Source organism: Gymnogyps californianus, chromosome 24 (assembly GCF_018139145.2).
Source record: "Gymnogyps californianus isolate 813 chromosome 24, ASM1813914v2, whole genome shotgun sequence".
NCBI classification, from domain to species: Eukaryota; Metazoa; Chordata; class Aves; order Accipitriformes; family Cathartidae; genus Gymnogyps; species Gymnogyps californianus.
In genome coordinates this window covers 2,461,531-2,477,987 of record NC_059494.1, presented here as the reverse complement: position 1 = coordinate 2,477,987, position 16,457 = coordinate 2,461,531, and the positions used below count along the sequence as shown (strand labels likewise).

Genomic DNA, 16,457 nt, shown 5'->3' with positions numbered 1-16,457 from the left:
GGTGCTGTAGTTTTATAGTATTTATATAAGTGTACTTTTATAAGTATTTATATTCCTGAAGTACGCAGAGGCCCCAGCTAGAGCTGTACCACCATGTGCCAAGATGAGTAAGGCCTTTCCTATCACCCAGCGCTTTCCTCCTCCTGAGACGTGCTTGGTTATAAAATGATTGGGCTCACTTTATATGTCAAGTTACATCTACAGCAAATGAACAAAGAGCTAATAAATGATTAATAAATGCTTTGAGAAATGGGTAATTAAATGCAACAGCTTTTTAGAGTCCAACGGATAAGCACAAAATATGTAAGCCTCAGCGATAACACTTTCTCCTGATAGAACTTATCTACAGCATACTGCTCACATCTGCAAGAGTGCTTAGGAATACTATTAACTTCTTGCGCACCAGGAATAAAGAGCACCTTTCTATGATGGAGGAGCCCTTCTCCTGGGGATTAGGGCAAAATCCTCATTGTTTAGACCATTTAAAATCCAGAAAAGCTGGAAGGTGCTTATGTCAACATATACGGGAGGTGTGAGTGACGAGGGAAGGTGACAGTCTCTGCACTGACCCTGTCCTGTCATCTGCCTGTCAAGCTATAGGGTCCTGTGCTCCCAGGCCAAAGGGCCTCTCTGTTCCGCTGAATACTCAGCCACAATCTCCCATCCTTGCCTGGCAGAGGGGAAAATATCCCTGTCATCCTGCCCTGTTCTAGACCACAGTCAGGAGCTCTCCATCTGCTCTGGCAGTGTAACAGATTTTTTAAAAAAGATGTCACAAAAAGGGGGGTTTGATCCCAGTTTCATTCTTTTTGGTACAAATGAGGATTTCTGCCACTAACGCAGCTGAAGTTACCAAGTCAGACAGATCCTGCTGCAGTATCTGAATCAGACTCCAAAAGGCCCTGTGACTTCCCTGGCTAGTTGCCCAGCATCAATATGGCGTTACTGGGAGCTGGTGGACTCTGTTTGGCATGGGATTTAACTTTAAACAGGCTCCAGAAAAAAGCTATGTATATTCAGCTTTGAAGGAGCAAACTTGCCTGGTTTTGGAACACAAATGAACCTGCAAGTTTTCTGAGCAAAAGTTGGATGTGAGTTGGTGACATTTTCTGGTGGAAAAGGAAAAGTGAAGGGAAAAAAACCAGTAACGCACATGTTAAATGAACCAGTCAAGTGCAGACAATGGAAAAGCTGAAAAATGGATATGGAGGAAAGCATTTTGCGGTGGTAGTTATTTCTCACTGTAGTTCTTTATAACTTTCCAGATGGGAGATTCATGACCCTAGGAAGAAGTCTGTATCCTCCAGGGTTTGGCCTGCGGCAGCCCATGACTCACTCGCCTGCCAGGTTTGGCAATAAGCTGAGAAACAAGCAAGACAGCAAAATGCTTGTGGAAACAGCAAAACAAGAGACAAATTAATTAATTGCTGGAAGAGCGAAAAAATAAACCTCTGTGCATAAAGGAGGGCCCTAGATGGAGAGAGAGTGAGTGCTCATGCCACTGAGGACTCCAGAGGAGCTGGCATCCCAGGCAGCCAGCTGCATTCGTTTGCAAGCGAAACAAATTCAGGATGCCTCAGTCTTAAAAGGTGAGGTAGGCGGAACTAGAAGATTTGAGGCTCTACCAGCCATTCCACCAGCAGCAAGATGGTTTTCCAGGGGCTCAAGGAAGAAAGAATTTGTGGATCTACATTGCCATCTAGTGGCAAGGAAGAGCTTAAAGCTTTCACTGAGCCCCCGAAATGGGCTGTAATGGCAAAAAGTAACCGAAGAGGGGATGGTCCATACAGATGATTGTCCTTTGGTCTAAAGGCAAATCCTTTTCTGCGACTGAATGGGTCTCATCGGTGAAGGCAATACAGCCAGCCCAGAGAAAGGAAGGGTAGCCGAAGTCTTGGGATAGAGGCTGCTGATTCATCCTCTTCTGGCATCCTCTCCACTCCATTCTGTATTAGCCAGGAACATTAACATAATATAGGATGGGATTTGCTTTCCTCTGGTGTACCAGATACTGGCAGTGAGACAGGCTTCCCAAGCAGGTGCATGTTTCAGGTGCTGAGTGAATTCTGCCATCCTATTCAAAACGGTGTCAAATTCAGCATCTCAGGTGTTCAAGACCCTGCTGGGAAATGCAGATAACCAGGATTATTGAAGAAAAGAGGTAAATTCCCCTTGGAAGAGTAGATGTACCATTTTGGTCACACCTAGCCCGGTACCTTGACTTCATCTGTGGTGAGTAATGGATACTTAATGAGAAAGTATCAGAAAGAGGGTATTACAGATTGTTACTGCCCTGCCGTACCCTTCACGCTGGGAGACAGGCCTGCAGGGAAAACCCACAAAGAAAAGAAATTCAGTGAGGTGTTAGGGTTTACAGATTTTGTCATTTAAAAGGAAACGCCAGGAAGAGACAAGTTGGATGTTCATTCTACTGCCACCTTTGCTACAGCGCGCTGATGATGATACACCATATTATATAGTTTCTAGAACAGAAAATTTACAAGAGAGTGGACTATTAGGAGATACTTACATTAAGAAACCGAACGAAATTTGATAAAGGATTGTCAATAGCTTCTTCCTTCTGCTTTGAAACGTTTCTAGCCTTGACACATGCTGCTTTGCATATGAGGAGGAGTTGGAGCTCAGTCAATGTGAAAGAGAGGAAGGTGATCTTTTACGACCAGCAGTTTAGAACGGAGCAGGAGCTGGGGGAGAAAATGTCTGTTTTTCCCAGATAGTGAAATGGGACATGGTGTGGGTCCCAGCTAACTTCTGGGCAATAAAAAAGGAGTAGGGATTGAGAGCATAGAAAATTTTGAGAGCGGCCAGACTTCAGGCCACAGGTCCGACACCCCCCCCCGCCCCTCCAATCTGTTAAAATGCCTGCTGTGACACGCTTCCCATGCAGTGTGCTGCCAAAGAAATGAGCACACTCTCAAACAATCCAGCTTCATTTCCTTCTGGTATCCTCTCATATTTACACACCCAACCTTGCCAAGCCTTGCTAGGCCCAAACAATCCCTCTGAAAGAAAAGATAAAACAAAGGAACTCCTACTGCCTGTAAAGCACCTTCCTGCCCGCCCCCCCAAAAAAAAGAAATGGTTTCGAGGGCTCTTCCTTCTTTCTTGGTTGCTCACTGTTTCCCAAGCTAATGAAAGCCAGAGGCTGTGGGAGTGACAGGATTATCATTACTGAGGGACCAGAGTGAATTTTTCAGGTGTTTCTCTCCAGTTCGTGAAGCAGGGAGGGGAAGAAGGGAATGTACCTGGTTGAAGGGCTACACAGGGTGACGTGTTCTTTGATGTTCCTTTCTAAATGTGGCTCTGAGTCATGCTACGGAGTTGATTAGAAAAATTATCTTCCTGCAGTAGAAATACAAAGGCAAAAGAGTCTTGTTCAGCGTTCACTTCCCCAGCCCTGATTCTGAGCCTGCCCAAGCCTGCAGCAGGAGAGGGGCTGGTGAGCTGGCTGGAAAGCCACCTCTGCTCATGTCAACAATCCGAAATTACGAAGAGGCTGCGAGAGCAGCCATAGAAACAGCTCAAAACACGTGCCTAAGGCTACATGCAGCTGTAGTCCCGGGGAGAGACGTGCACGGTCTTGCATGTGCCTCCATCGCACAAGTTCCCACGTGCCAGGTCAGACAGGGCTAATGCAGTCCTTCTCCCCTCCTGTTTCCTCCCCCAACTGATGTGTCTCCAAAGCTGCACCCCAAAACCTGCTCCTTCTGAAAAAGAGCCACAAACAGGGCCTGTGGCACATCCACCCCTCGTGGAGTGCAGGACCATAGGGTGAAACAGCTATACCCCTGTGGGGTCCGGTCTGGAGGCAGGATGCCAGCAACGGCATGATTGAGGGAGGGAAGCCCCGAAGGAGCCATAAAACACGGCCAACTTGTTTGAACTCACGGGAGCAGCATGTGAGCTGGACTACCAGGTCGCAGCCAGCAGAAGAAAGTTAGTAAAGGTGTACATTGCTCCGAAGGAAGCTAGTGGAGATCGCCATGGCTGTGCCTCACCGTCTGGCTGAAGAGGCAGCTGCAGCACCGTGGCGGCTGCCAGGACCCCGCGTGTCTCCTCGGGCACGTCAGCACCGGTCTGTGATCACCAGCACCGACCCTAACTCGACACCTGGGGTTCCATCATCAGCCCAAATCCCTGCGGCAACCCACTGCCCTCGGCCAGGGCTGAGCCAGCACACTCATGGGGGAGGAGGGCAAGGGGAAATGCAAGCCGTGATGGTGATCAATATGGTTTATTAGTTTTTAACGCTATTTCTGCAGGTTCAGCAGCACTTAATTTAGTGCCTCGTCCCTACTCCTTAAACCTGTTCCCAGGCTCAGGACCTGCGTGTTTTTGTCTTTCACTGTTCAAATCATCAGAATTGGACAAAAAATGCCTGTGGGGCCACCTTGTCGCAGCGGTATCTGCGGGCCAGAGGAGGGGAGGCAAGTATGGCGATTTCTGGGGGAAAAAGCACATTTAATTATGTGAGGCGTGCCGAGGAGTACAGGCGCACACGGGATCGGGAAGAGCCAGCACCGGTTTCCCATCAAACACTCAACTTACAGCTGTTAAAAATTCTGAGCATTGTTTTATATGGGGGGGGGGTGACACACACAAGCGGCTGAACCTGGGGTTATTTAACTGCTGTTAACGAGGGGTGGAGGTACAGGAGGTGCTGGGCGTGCCCGGCCCGGGGCTGAGGGCGCTGAGGAGCGGCCGGCGCCATCGCGCAACGGGCGGCACGGAACGCGCCGGCGGGACGATGGCGCACAGCCCTCTGGGAGGTGTAGTCCTCGGGCGCGCCGCCATCTTGGCGCCGCCACAACACAGCCCCTCGGGGCGCTTCCTGGCAGCCATCTTGGGATGGGGCGCGGGGAGGGTGAAGCCCTCTTTTATCAGGCAGCGCCTGGGGCCGCCGGGGGTTGAGGTCTTGGTTTTAGTAGCAGTGTGAGCATTGTTTTTACTTTGAATTGAAACAGTGGTAAATCTCTCACAAAAGGCAGCCTGAGCAGCCTAGCAAGTGCTCTGACAGGCCTGGTGGTGTTTCGGGGATGGTTTGTGGGGCTCTGGCCTTGCTTATGGGCATTGTGCTGGTATTGGCTTCGTGTCCATTCTACCATCATGTTTAGCTAAATAAAGAGCAATTTTTCCTTAGAAGTCTGTCCTGAAGGCCTTTCGGTGCCATGCCAGCTCACTCCAGAGGATGAGGGAGTTACTGGGTCTTGTGCTGAGTCTTGTGGTACCCCTCATGGCTGGGTGTGCTGTGAGCACTTCTGAGTGAAGGCCTAACAGGGTTTGTGAGGGTGTGCAGAGAGTCTGGGCTGTGTGTTGCCTGGGAGGGAGCACGGGGCTGTGGAGAGCAGAGCAGGGGCAGAATCGGGGAGGAAAGGATCATGGGGTGGTTAATGGGACCTGAATTTGGGGAAGAAGTGGGGGAATATGAGCGCATGCAGGTCCCTGTGTAGCAAAGTCAGTAAGTGCTTTCAGTCTGCTCTGGGAGGTAGAGTAAGGAAGGACAAAGCGGGTGTCAGGGGCTGTGAAGCTAAGCGAGAGCATACGAAGGGATGGGATAGGGCAGCTGGGGGTATGGGGATGTGCTTAATAGGACTGTGAAAGGAAATGGGGTTTATCCCAGGGCTGTTGGATGCTCTTTTTGGTGTCCTCAGTGGAGCCGGTCCTGATGTTCTTCCCAGAGTCCACTCATGCCTTGCATGAGAGAGAAGGTGACTCCTTCATACAGCAGAACAAATAATTCACGGTGCTCATCAGACTGCAACTTCAGGTGTACTACTCAGTTCCCTAAGTATTTTCTGAGTGAAATTTCAAAGACAGGCACTCAAACTCACTGAATGCCTTTGAGCCTGAACTTGGGATCTAAATCTGACCTCTGTTATGTATTATACTATTACAGATTATAGCTAGTTCCTTAACACCGGTGCTTATTTTCACAGCAAAAAAACCTGCTGTCTCATAACATATCCTGCATCTTTTTATTACATAAATTTAGCTACCTCTTAAGTGTAGATTTTATTTTATTTTATGCATGGATTTATTTTGGAGTAATCAAAAAAGATCCTTCCCTTTCCTTCATTAGTCTTATGCCGTTATTGTAAGAAGTCAGGCTATCCCCATATATCTATTGGACTGTTTAATTGCTTTGCAAACACGGAGGGGTGCTAATAAGCTTTCTTTCAAGCATGTGTTCATATGTCAACACTTTTGCTTCTGTCAGAAGCTTAAAAATGGAAACAGTTTTCTCTTTAAGAAAACAGGACCCAAATAAGGAGATGATGGAGTGGTGAAGATTCCTCTAGTGAGTCTGTTCCAGCTCATTCCTTAGAAAGGCTGTGTATGAAAGATCAGAGAAGAGGCCAACAGATCTGGGTTTTGTCCAGGGGTCTCTGGGTTTAAAGCTCTCTACAACCACTTGAGCTCATTTTCCCCTCTGACTTGGCTGGGTACAACTTCTTTCTCTGCCCAAGCTGTTAAAAATCTAAAACTTTACTCTTCGGAATTCTTTCAGTAGTGCAACAGATACAACCTATCCTTTAGCAAAAATGGAAGCTATCAAGAAAAAGATGCAAATGTTGAAGTTAGACAAGGAGAATGCTATTGACAGAGCAGAGCAGGCTGAAACGGATAAGAAGGCAGCTGAGGACAAATGCAAACAGGTAAGTAGAAATAAAATCACTGTGTGTGCGCTGTGGAAGTAAGTGTAACAAAATACTATGTTGCAGCTTTCAGAAAGCAAAATAATTTGAAGTTGGGTTTTCTGTTAATCTTCTTTTGAAGTCTTTTGCTTTTGTGATGTTACACTCATACAGCCAGGACTAGCTGTTAACTTCTCTTTTCAGCCATCTGAGTCTTTGCAAAATTAGCACTATCCACAAATTATTAAGAGTACTTTGTCTAAGTTTTCTTGAATCTTACATAATTGCCTTAATTTTCTTGTGCTTGTGATTCCATGGAAAAGGCCTTACATACTCCAAATCAAAGCTGTATACCTTGAACACCTGTAGGACTAGTGTTAATACCTCCTGAAGAGTCAGCGGTGTCTAAACATTAATTGAGCCTCTCCTTGAAGTGAATTAATAAAGTTCACTTGACTAGTCCTTGGTATACAGAGTGCCCCTTAGAGGTGCCAGCTGTGACTCAACAGCAGATAAGTTGTATTATTTTTTTGTTAAGAATAATCAGAAATACCTTAATTGGAAAGCTCTTCTTTAACTGACTTTTAGTGATAACATTTTCATATTCTTTTGCTTTTCAATGTTCATTATTCTGGGTGTCCACCTCACATTTGAGCTATAGTATAGTATTTTCAGAATGATCTGGAAATGTAAGTTGACTACGCTCAAGTTTCTTATAGCACTTCTTGTAAAATTACTATGTCTTTTCCTTTTACATCCTCTCAATGTGGCTGCTTCTACTACATCTTCCAGACTGCTATAATACGTTATTAGCATTCATTTGGCCAAATATTTCTTATGTTCAAGTTCAGTTTGAGATCCTGGATGATATAACTAAACTTTCAACTGATCATCTATTTAGCTAAAGCAAAAGGAAGAAAGTTTCCAAAAGGGCAGCTGCTGCTGTCTTCCCCCTCCACCCCCAACATAAGGAAAACTACTTGTCTCTTCTGTGTCATTACAGTAAGCTGCTACAAGCTGCACACGTTGCCCCGTGTACGTAGTCCCTATTTCTTTCTTTCCTAGCTTCAGAGGTGTTGATCAGATGCTGTTCTGTTGGGCCACAGTTTCCCCAGCTAATCTTTCCGCACTCAGTAAGAGCCACAGCAGATTGTTACTCAGAGCAGTTAATGGTGATTGAATGCTTAGCCTTCCTTCACATTTAGTTGTCAAAGGTGATTTCCTACAGAGTGATAAATGACACAGTTGTGGGAATTTTCAAGTATCTATATGAGGGTAATTCACAATAAAAAGCTAAAAGAGAAAAATAAATCTTTGATCTTACTCCTGTTTTCTGAATTGTCTGCAATTTTTCAGATTTTTTTTTTAATGTGGGCACAGTACTCAAGTAGTGTTAATGTCATACACAAAGTAAGCATCACCACCTTCATCCTGCTTACTGTCCCCCGTTAAAGCATCCAAGAAAGCATATTCAGTTCTCTCACTATCTGGTTACTCTGAATAAAAGTATAGCAACATAACAACGTTCCAGAATAGCACGCTACCAAAAATGTTGTTAAAGCTATCTTTGAAGCTAGAATGAAAAAAGTCAGTGCACTAAAACACAAACTATTTTGAGTGAACTATTTTGATAGACTAAATTTATGTGAAGGCAGAGCTAAATGGTTAAATCAGTTTCTCTACAGACTGAACTGTTTTGTATTGCAAATGAAATGATGGAACAGATGGGTTTGCAGGCGCACTCTTATCAGCAGCAAGCCTCCTGATAATGTGAATTCTTCAGGGAGCATGAGACAGTTTGTCATTAAACAGTCTCCCAGCAGGTTATAAATAGTACCATTCTAGCGTACAATATGGATTTATATGGTATGGAGGAGAGAGTCTGAACCTCATGGTAGGATGGAGCATACCTTGTTGGCCCACAATTAGTCAGAGAATAATTCAGGTTGGAAAGGAACTCCGGAGGTCATCGAGTCCCACCTCCCGCTTACAGCAGGGTCTGGACCTGTTCCCTCCTCCTTCCAGAGCATCACGTTTGGTCTGAAGTGTCTTGAACGACATACAAAAGATGATAAGGGAACGACCACTTGTTTTTTTCTAGCTACGCAGGAATTGAACAGTTTCCTAATAAATCATCAGGTAATAGCGTTAGAACAAACACAAGGACACAATTTTAAAACATTTATAATTATGCTGTAGAATTAACTGCTGCAGGGTGTTGTGGAGTCCAAAATAGAAATGAGGCGAAAAAGGGCTTATACCAAGTTATGGATTAAACCAGATCCTGTGTGTGCAGCGGCAGGGAATGTTGTTCTAAGGATGATAATGTTTTTAATGATCTTTCCCTGGCAACTGCTACCAGTCGTTCTTGGACTAATTGCCCCAGCAGAACTTTGGTCTGGTCTTTTGTGACTCTTTGTATGTTAGGTTAGGTTAAAACTAATAGCAAAGACAGGTTTTAACCACCTTAAACTGCAACTGATAAGACATCAGAATGCTCACTTTGTTGGGTTTTTTTTTTTCTCTCTTGAAAGGTAGAGGATGAGCTGGTAGCTCTGCAGAAGAAGTTGAAAGGAACTGAAGATGAGCTGGATAAGTACTCGGAGGCTCTCAAAGATGCCCAGGAAAAACTAGAGCAAGCTGAAAAGAAGGCCACTGATGTACGTACCTACGGCTAGTATTTGCCTGTAACTACGCTCTGTATATTTTGCAGTGCGTATGTAGTACACTGATGATAAGAATCGCTGAGAGTTTTTGTATTGCAGTACTTTGATCGGGGGCTAGGAAAGGCAGTGTTACCTGTCAGGTACGTGGGTCTCCTGTCTGCCAAAACACGCTCGGGCTGGCTGTTCTGCGCCGACTGCGCGGCACACGCAGCTGCCCCCGGAGCCAGCGCCACTCGGGGCTGAATGGGCGCCCCAAGGGAATTCGTAGTGCTGCACCCCTCAGGGCTTTCTGAAACGGGGGGGGTGTTTGTGGGTGGGAATTCTTTAGGAAAGGTGCAATCTCCTTTAATCGAAGTAAACAAAATGGTGAGCTTTCAGGGAAGCTGGGATCTGCTGTGGCATAAGGATGCAGTTTGGCTTCAGCCACGTAGCAGGCTTAAACCCAGTCCCAGCTCCCCAGCCGCACGCCCCGTTCGTTTTGCTGTCGGAACGGTTAGGTTGAGCTTCTGCTCGTCTGCCTGGGCCCAGCCACGGCGGTAACAAACCGGAGGGCGGGACCTGGCAGCAGTTTGCCGAACCCCACCTTTGGGGTCCTCGGGACGGCCGGGGTGACGCGGGGGGCCCAGCAGTCCTGCACCCGGGCGATCTGCCGCGGGTTTTGCATCGCCGAGCGATGCGGCGCCCGCGGCAGCGCGGAGCGGGCCCGGGCCGGCCCGCGGGGCTGCAGCGGCGGGGGGACGGGGGAAACGGGCGGGGCGGCCCCGGAGCGCGACTGTCCCGGCGCTGCTTGCGCCGACTCCTCTCTGCTACGTCACCACCCCCCACCTCCACCTCCAGCCGCGTGACGTCATCGGCCCATTGAAAGGCGCGGGGCCGCGCGCCGCCACGTGCAGCACCTCCGCGCCCTGCCCGCCGCCAGCGCCGCGCCCATGGCCGCGCCGAGCTCCCTGGAAGCGGTGAAGAGGAAGATCCAGTGCCTGCAGCAACAGGCGGATGAGGCGGAGGATCGTGCCCAGGTCCTCCAGCGGGAGCTGGACCTGGAACGGGACCTGCGGGAGAAAGTGAGACCGCCCGGGCTGCCTGCTCGCCTCTCTCGGTCGCTCTCTCCCGGGCTGCCCTGCTCCTTCCTTCCTGTCTCTGGCTCTCTCTCGCTGGGGCGTGCCTGGCTCTCCCCTGCTCCGGGAGGACGGCTCGGCCGCCGGCTGCCTTCATTCCTCAGCTGTCCCCCTCGCTGCTCCCGCTCCGCAAACTCCCTGCGGAAACGGCTGGCGCTGCCGCAGCGCCTCGCCCGCACCGGCCGCCGGGGGCGCCGGGCACGGCGGCGGCAGCGGCTCGTCCCAGGCGCCCGCTGCTTATCGCGCTTTGGGGCCGTTCCCTTCGGAAAAGGCGTTGCGAGCACCGATCGGCATCGGGAAGCGGTTACGAGCTTAGTAGGAAATGGCTGGTTAATTAGGAAAAAGCGCTGCACGACAACGAGCGGGGAGTTCCCGCCTCTCGGCGCCGCACCGCTGGCTCCAGCACAGCTGGGAAATGTCTGAACTGCTGGAAAATAACTTTCCCTCCTGGTTTTCACAGAGAAACGAGAACTCTCCGCTAGTGTGCGGCTCTCCCGGGGCCGGACAGCTGGTTTCACTTAGATTTGTGTGTGATCAGCCTTCCCGGCATCTTCCTGCTATTTTATCACATGTCAGCGAGTTAGTTTTACCGTATAAGGACTGCGGGCTGCTTCTGGGAGAGGTGGAGCCAGACTACAGCTTTCCAGTGGCCCTGTCTCCATAGCTTTGGAATCTTGCTTAATTAAAATATGACTTAAAAGTGGCCTGTCTAGTGGAAGGAGTTGCAGACTGCCACATAACAGATGCCAGTTTTCTACGTGATCGATGCTTTGTGTGTAAACCGAGAAAGTTAAACACATAGCACTGGGTAGAAAACAAATGAAATGCTGGATAATTTATGACTAGAGGAATCCTGGGTCAGCTTCCATTTGGATCAGTCACTGAAATCCTTTCCAAGATGGTACAGCTATGAATGGAAACCACTTCCTCCTGCTTAGGAGGAGCGGGCAGTAACCAAATTTGCGAAGCTGCAGCCAAACAAATATTTTTTCAAAGTGTTTAACATAAAGCATAAAACAATTGCCCTTCCAGGATCTATAGCCCATAGAAGTGGTTTTTTTTTTTTAAAAAGAAAAAGTTAATCTCATATATGGCAATCATGCTCAGATTTGGGGACAATAAAGAGAGCAAACCTGGCAGTTACTGAAGTAGGGCTTTGTTTGCCTTCAAATAACAAGCAATTAAAGGAGCCGTATCTTAATAAACACTATTTATGGACACCAATTTGTTCACGTCTGTATGCGAGCATTTCTCCCAACAACCTCTCCATTTATTATCTAGTCTGTTTTTTAAACATTAATAGTGTTTCCAATTACTGTGCAGTTTATTCAATAATATGTAAACAGACCTTATTATTAAGAAATGCTTTCTGCCTAATTCCTTAAGTACCACAGGAAGCAATGAAAAAGGAAAGTGAACTTATTTTAAGAACGTAACTAATTTTGCCCTATTTATGTTACAAAGACGACTGACGCTCGCATGCTGAGGCCAACTGTATCTGCCCAGCTGACCGCGTAAAGATTATATAGCATTTGCAGGCTCGGGAGCCCATAATGGATAATGAAATGGCTTTAACTTCAGCAGTGTGCTATGACAGGATATTGCTGCAATCTGTGATGAAACCAAGAACAGAGAAATCCAGCTGTGAAGTTCTTGGAACAAGCCATTGTGGAAACGGTTCGGGTTTTAACTTTCCAATTCTCTGGGTAGATCCAGCCCTGTGAAGTGATCTGAAAATCGTTCTCCGTTGGCAATCGGTGTCGAATCCTTTGTTGTACGGCAGGAATGATAAGTACCATTAAAAAAGAAAGGAGCAGCACATACTCCATACCTCGAAATTCCTGAGATGCCACAGTTTAAACAAACAAAAAGCAGAGACAGAAAGGTTCCTAGAGCTTCCCTGCGTACACCAAGGAGAAGCCTTTGCGGTTTTAAGGAAAACTGATCAGTTGAGAACGTTTGTCCGCCAGCAAGTGGCTCGTACGTAACCTCGGTTCTGGGTGGTTGTGTTTCGTACAGGCTGAAGGTGAGGTGGCAGCTCTGAACAGACGCATCCAGCTCGTGGAAGAGGAGTTGGATCGTGCCCAGGAACGGCTGGCCACAGCCTTGCAGAAACTGGAGGAGGCTGAGAAAGCAGCGGATGAGAGCGAGAGGTACGCTTCCTTTCTTTTTTTTTGGTAAAAAATTGAATATGTATGAATAAAATATCCCTGTATAATTTAGTGTCTGCACGTGCTAATGTGGATTGCAGGTCAGAGACTCAGAACTTTTTTATAAGCTTGAATGAGTAATTCTGTTAGCCTTGAAGAACACCGTCGTGTGGTCCTAATGGGCCACTTCTTGGTGACAAACATTGAATTCCACTGTAGGACCTTTGAGATAGAACTGCTAAAACGCTTCTACATTAAACGCCCTTGCTTTGACTTCTGCAGAGGAATGAAGGTTATTGAGAACAGAGCAATGAAAGATGAAGAGAAAATGGAAATTCAGGAAATGCAACTGAAGGAGGCTAAGCATATTGCTGAAGAAGCTGACCGCAAATATGAAGAGGTAAAAGGGATAAGGAAGTGACGAAACATACGGGAGAACCGTGAACAACTTTGTTACTCTTCAGTTTAGTCATTCTTTGTACGCTTTTCACTGTGTGATGGTTCCACTTTGGAACGTTCCCAAAAAGGAGTAATTTTAATAGTGACTTAAGCAGCATCTTAGATATGTAATGCTAAAAACACTGCAAAATGTAACTTACCTGGGGAAAAAGGCTGTCGTGTCTGGGCATGTATGTTTTAATCTAATTTCATCATTCAGAAGGAAAGCACGAGCGTAGAGCTTTGAGGGAAACGTGTAAGAAATGGCTGGTGTCTCTTTACAGGTTGCCCGTAAACTGGTTATTTTGGAGGGTGAACTGGAAAGAGCTGAAGAGCGTGCAGAGGTGTCTGAAGTGTGAGTAACCTCGTGTACACGGAAGCAGTTTAGAATACAGGAAAGGTCAAAGCTGTATTTCATTAGAAAAACCTACTACTGGTGGGCAGGCATGTCGTATATGTAGAAAAGCTTTTTTGTGCCCTATACCCCCAGCTTTCTCCTTTCAGACTTGATAACTATAATTACTTCATCCCTTGTGTTTTTAGACTTCTTGAAAATTAAATTAAGTCATAACAGGGACAGTAGTAATTGATACTTTTTTTTCCCCCTATAGTAAATGCAGTGACCTTGAAGAGGAGTTAAAGAATGTCACTAACAACCTGAAGTCTTTGGAAGCTCAGTCTGAAAAGGTTGGTTCTCTCAGTGAACTAAGGGATAGGGGCAAAGTCAACACTTGTAAATAAAACTCACAGAAATAACCCAGAAATACACAGAAAGTGAAAGGGGTTAGCTGCCTGCCTGTGTAACGGAGACTGCTGATAACGCTGAATCAGTTCTGCCCAAACCCAGGTCAGTGATCTGATAATTGTCTGCAGCACGGCTTCACGCCAGGACTGAATCTCCGTTTCCCACACGGGTACGCTGCTGACTGCTCTTGATTTTCCGATCTTGCTCTTTTTGTGGTTTTTGCCCTCTTAATAAAGAAAATTGTTAAAACTCTTTGATTTCATCGAACAGTTGTTTCTGGCTAGTCTAAATTGGTGTGGGAGGCTTCACGTTCTCTTGCACGTTCACCTGGTTTTGTGCTGCACAGGAAGGTAAGCCCGTTGAGGTGTAAGAGGACGCACGAAGGAGCTTGGACATCCCCAGTCTTAAAATGATGGTTTAGGACCCAGAGTCTGAAATGTCTTGGTGAAGAGGAGAGAAGTACGGAAAGGGAGCCTGCAGCTGTTGTAAAAGAAAAAGTGGTTATAAATAGGTCACGGTTTCATAAACATTTATTATTGTTGCTACAACTTCCTTTAAAGAGTGTTTATTGCTTTCACAGTACTCGGAAAAAGAAGATAAATACGAAGAAGAAATCAAGATTCTCTCTGACAAGCTTAAAGAAGTAAGTTTGTCCCTCCCCAGACTGTATCCTGGCATCCTGTTTTTTAACAGCATCCAATTACTCTGTAATTTTTTTTAGGCTGAAACTCGTGCTGAATTTGCAGAGAGAACAGTCGCCAAACTGGAGAAGTCTATTGATGACCTGGAAGGTACGAAATTTCTCAAGTTTCATTTAAAAGTGGTCAGTTTCAAACCAGAAGACACAATTCTAGGAGTGGGCATTAGATTTTATTGGGAAAGGAGAGGAATACTCGTCGGGCGTATTGGTAGGTCGGCGTGATGTCTCCCCTGGGCAGGTCTGGCCTGCGTGGTGCCTCCTGGCCGGAGGAAGTTCCCCTGAAAGAGGTTCTCTTTCAAAAAGTTGGTAACAATAACCTGACTCTGGCCAACTCACAGATACGTGGGCTCCGGGGCTCGTTCTGCTAATAACGAGCTCACAACCCTACCTAGTCTGACTACTGAAAAACAATTTTGAGAGATTAAACACAAGGAAATTAGATGAAGCTTCTGGCCTGGCAGCTGCGGGGATGTTTTGCTTTCATACTGCTACTCAGTTACGCATCTGGTTTCTTCTTTTGTTTTCCTCCCCAACTGCTTTGGCTGCTGCCTTCCGACTGTCTGCGCCTCTCCTCCTGCGCCCCTCTTCTCTGGACTGTTTTTCTGCATTTCTTGCTGAAACGTGCCTTCTGCCCTCGTGACTGATAGACGAGCTGTACGCTCAGAAGCTGAAGTACAAAGCGATCAGTGAGGAGCTTGACCATGCTCTCAATGACATGACCTCTCTGTGATCTGCACCCGCGTGGGGCTGGGCGCGGGGCCGCTCCCCCTCGCTGCGTTTCTTAAGCTTTCCTCGCCTGTAATGCCTGTCACTTCTGCGCAGCCTCCCCGAGCCATCCTTCAGTCTCCTCTGTAAGAACTGAGCTCAATAAAAACGAGATACCTCTACCGCTCAGCTTTGGGGCTTTATTTCCCGATAATTCCCCTACGATACGCTAGTCGTGACGCTAAGGTCAGCTCCTCACGCCAGGCACAGGCAGGTGGGGTCAGCGCAGGCGCCGCCCTCAGCCGCGGCTGAACTGTCGTGTTCCCGAGGACGCGTGCGGCAGCGACGGGCTCCGAGCGCGCTGGGTGTGTACTTGGGCTGCTCCGTCTGCCCGGTTAAAAACTCCTGGGACGATGAAAACTCTGAAGGACGCGTCCTGTGAGTCACGGTACATCAAAACACGAGTCCGTCACATTACACATGAGACGTGTCCAAAAACCTCACTAAATCAGAGTAATTACCAAAAAAATTGGCCCCGTTTTACGGATGCAGTTCTAGCGGTGTCTGGAACGTGAAGGTAAGTAAGCACGGGTCTTCTTTAAAGAGAAGAGGCTGTGAAGTCGTGTGTGGTTTAAGTCGTGTTTTTTTCTTCTTTCTCACTAGAAAAACTTGCTCAAGCAAAAGAGGAGAACTTGGGGTTGCACCAGACACTGGACCAGACACTAAACGAACTGAACTGTATATGAAACGGCGACGAACTCTCAGCGGCCGACAGAAACTGAAAACTCGCTCTGCATTTACCGTATTGTTCCTCTCTCTCTCTCTCTCTGTATCCTGGAAAAACCCAGTTAAGTTATGAACAGGACAGACATACGTAAGGCTTTGGGCGTAACTTGACGGCAGTCTCACACCTCTGACGCCAGCGGCGCGGGCCCCCAGCCCCTCCAGCGCACGCTCCTCCTGGCGGGGCGGCTGCCGGCGCCCCTGCGGCGCGCGGGAGAGCGCGAGCCGCGCCCGGGGCCGCGCGAGCCGCCCTTGTTTGTCATTTCCGCAGGCTATCGATAGCGCGGCTGTAGCTTTTCCTCACGGTTGATTACTCGTTTTTATATAAACCCCGGTAGAAGCTGTACCCGAGCAGTAGTGTCGCCCTCCGCGGTGAGCCTGTTACTGACGTTTCATATTAAACAATTTTTCACGGTTCCGAGGTCTCCTCCCGCTCTGTTTGTAGCGTTTCTGTTCGGGTGACGTCACGAACCAGCACGCCACGTCAAGCTGCGGGCAG

At 47.5% G+C, this 16,457-nt stretch overlaps 1 protein-coding gene across 5 annotated transcripts; it reads left to right on the top strand.

Annotated features, from left to right (window-relative positions):
• The first annotated feature begins 4,275 nt into the window (after positions 1-4,275).
• TPM4 (tropomyosin 4) lies at positions 4,276-16,375 on the top strand. Of its 5 annotated transcripts, XM_050910752.1 has the most exons (10): positions 4,276-4,448; positions 6,530-6,677; positions 9,191-9,316; positions 12,457-12,590; positions 12,870-12,987; positions 13,310-13,380; positions 13,637-13,712; positions 14,351-14,413; positions 14,492-14,561; positions 15,118-15,357. In XM_050910752.1, the coding sequence occupies exons 1-10, from the start codon at positions 4,396-4,398 to the stop codon at positions 15,198-15,200; spliced, it is 942 nt and encodes a 313-aa protein (XP_050766709.1). In that variant the 5' UTR covers positions 4,276-4,395; the 3' UTR covers positions 15,201-15,357. The 5 variants fall into 5 exon arrangements, with proteins under 5 accessions (XP_050766709.1, XP_050766708.1, XP_050766712.1 ...); XM_050910751.1 differs by lacking the exons at positions 4,276-4,448; positions 15,118-15,357 and adding an exon at positions 15,839-16,375; XM_050910753.1 differs by lacking the exons at positions 4,276-4,448; positions 6,530-6,677; positions 9,191-9,316 and adding an exon at positions 10,211-10,383.
• Positions 16,376-16,457: the final 82 nt, after the last annotated feature.

What these genes read in the sequence shown, in the direction of transcription:
- TPM4 (XM_050910752.1), top strand. Translation starts at nt 4,396, where the DNA reads ATGCCTGTGGGGCCACCTTGTCGCAGCGGTATCTGCGGGCCAGAGGAG. An exon ending in CTGAAAAGAAGGCCACTGAT is followed by an intron (nt 9,317 to 12,456) that starts GTACGTACCTAC and finishes TGTTTCGTACAG; the next exon opens with GCTGAAGGTGAGGTGGCAGC. An exon ending in CGTGCAGAGGTGTCTGAAGT is followed by an intron (nt 13,381 to 13,636) that starts GTGAGTAACCTC and finishes TTCCCCCTATAG; the next exon opens with TAAATGCAGTGACCTTGAAG.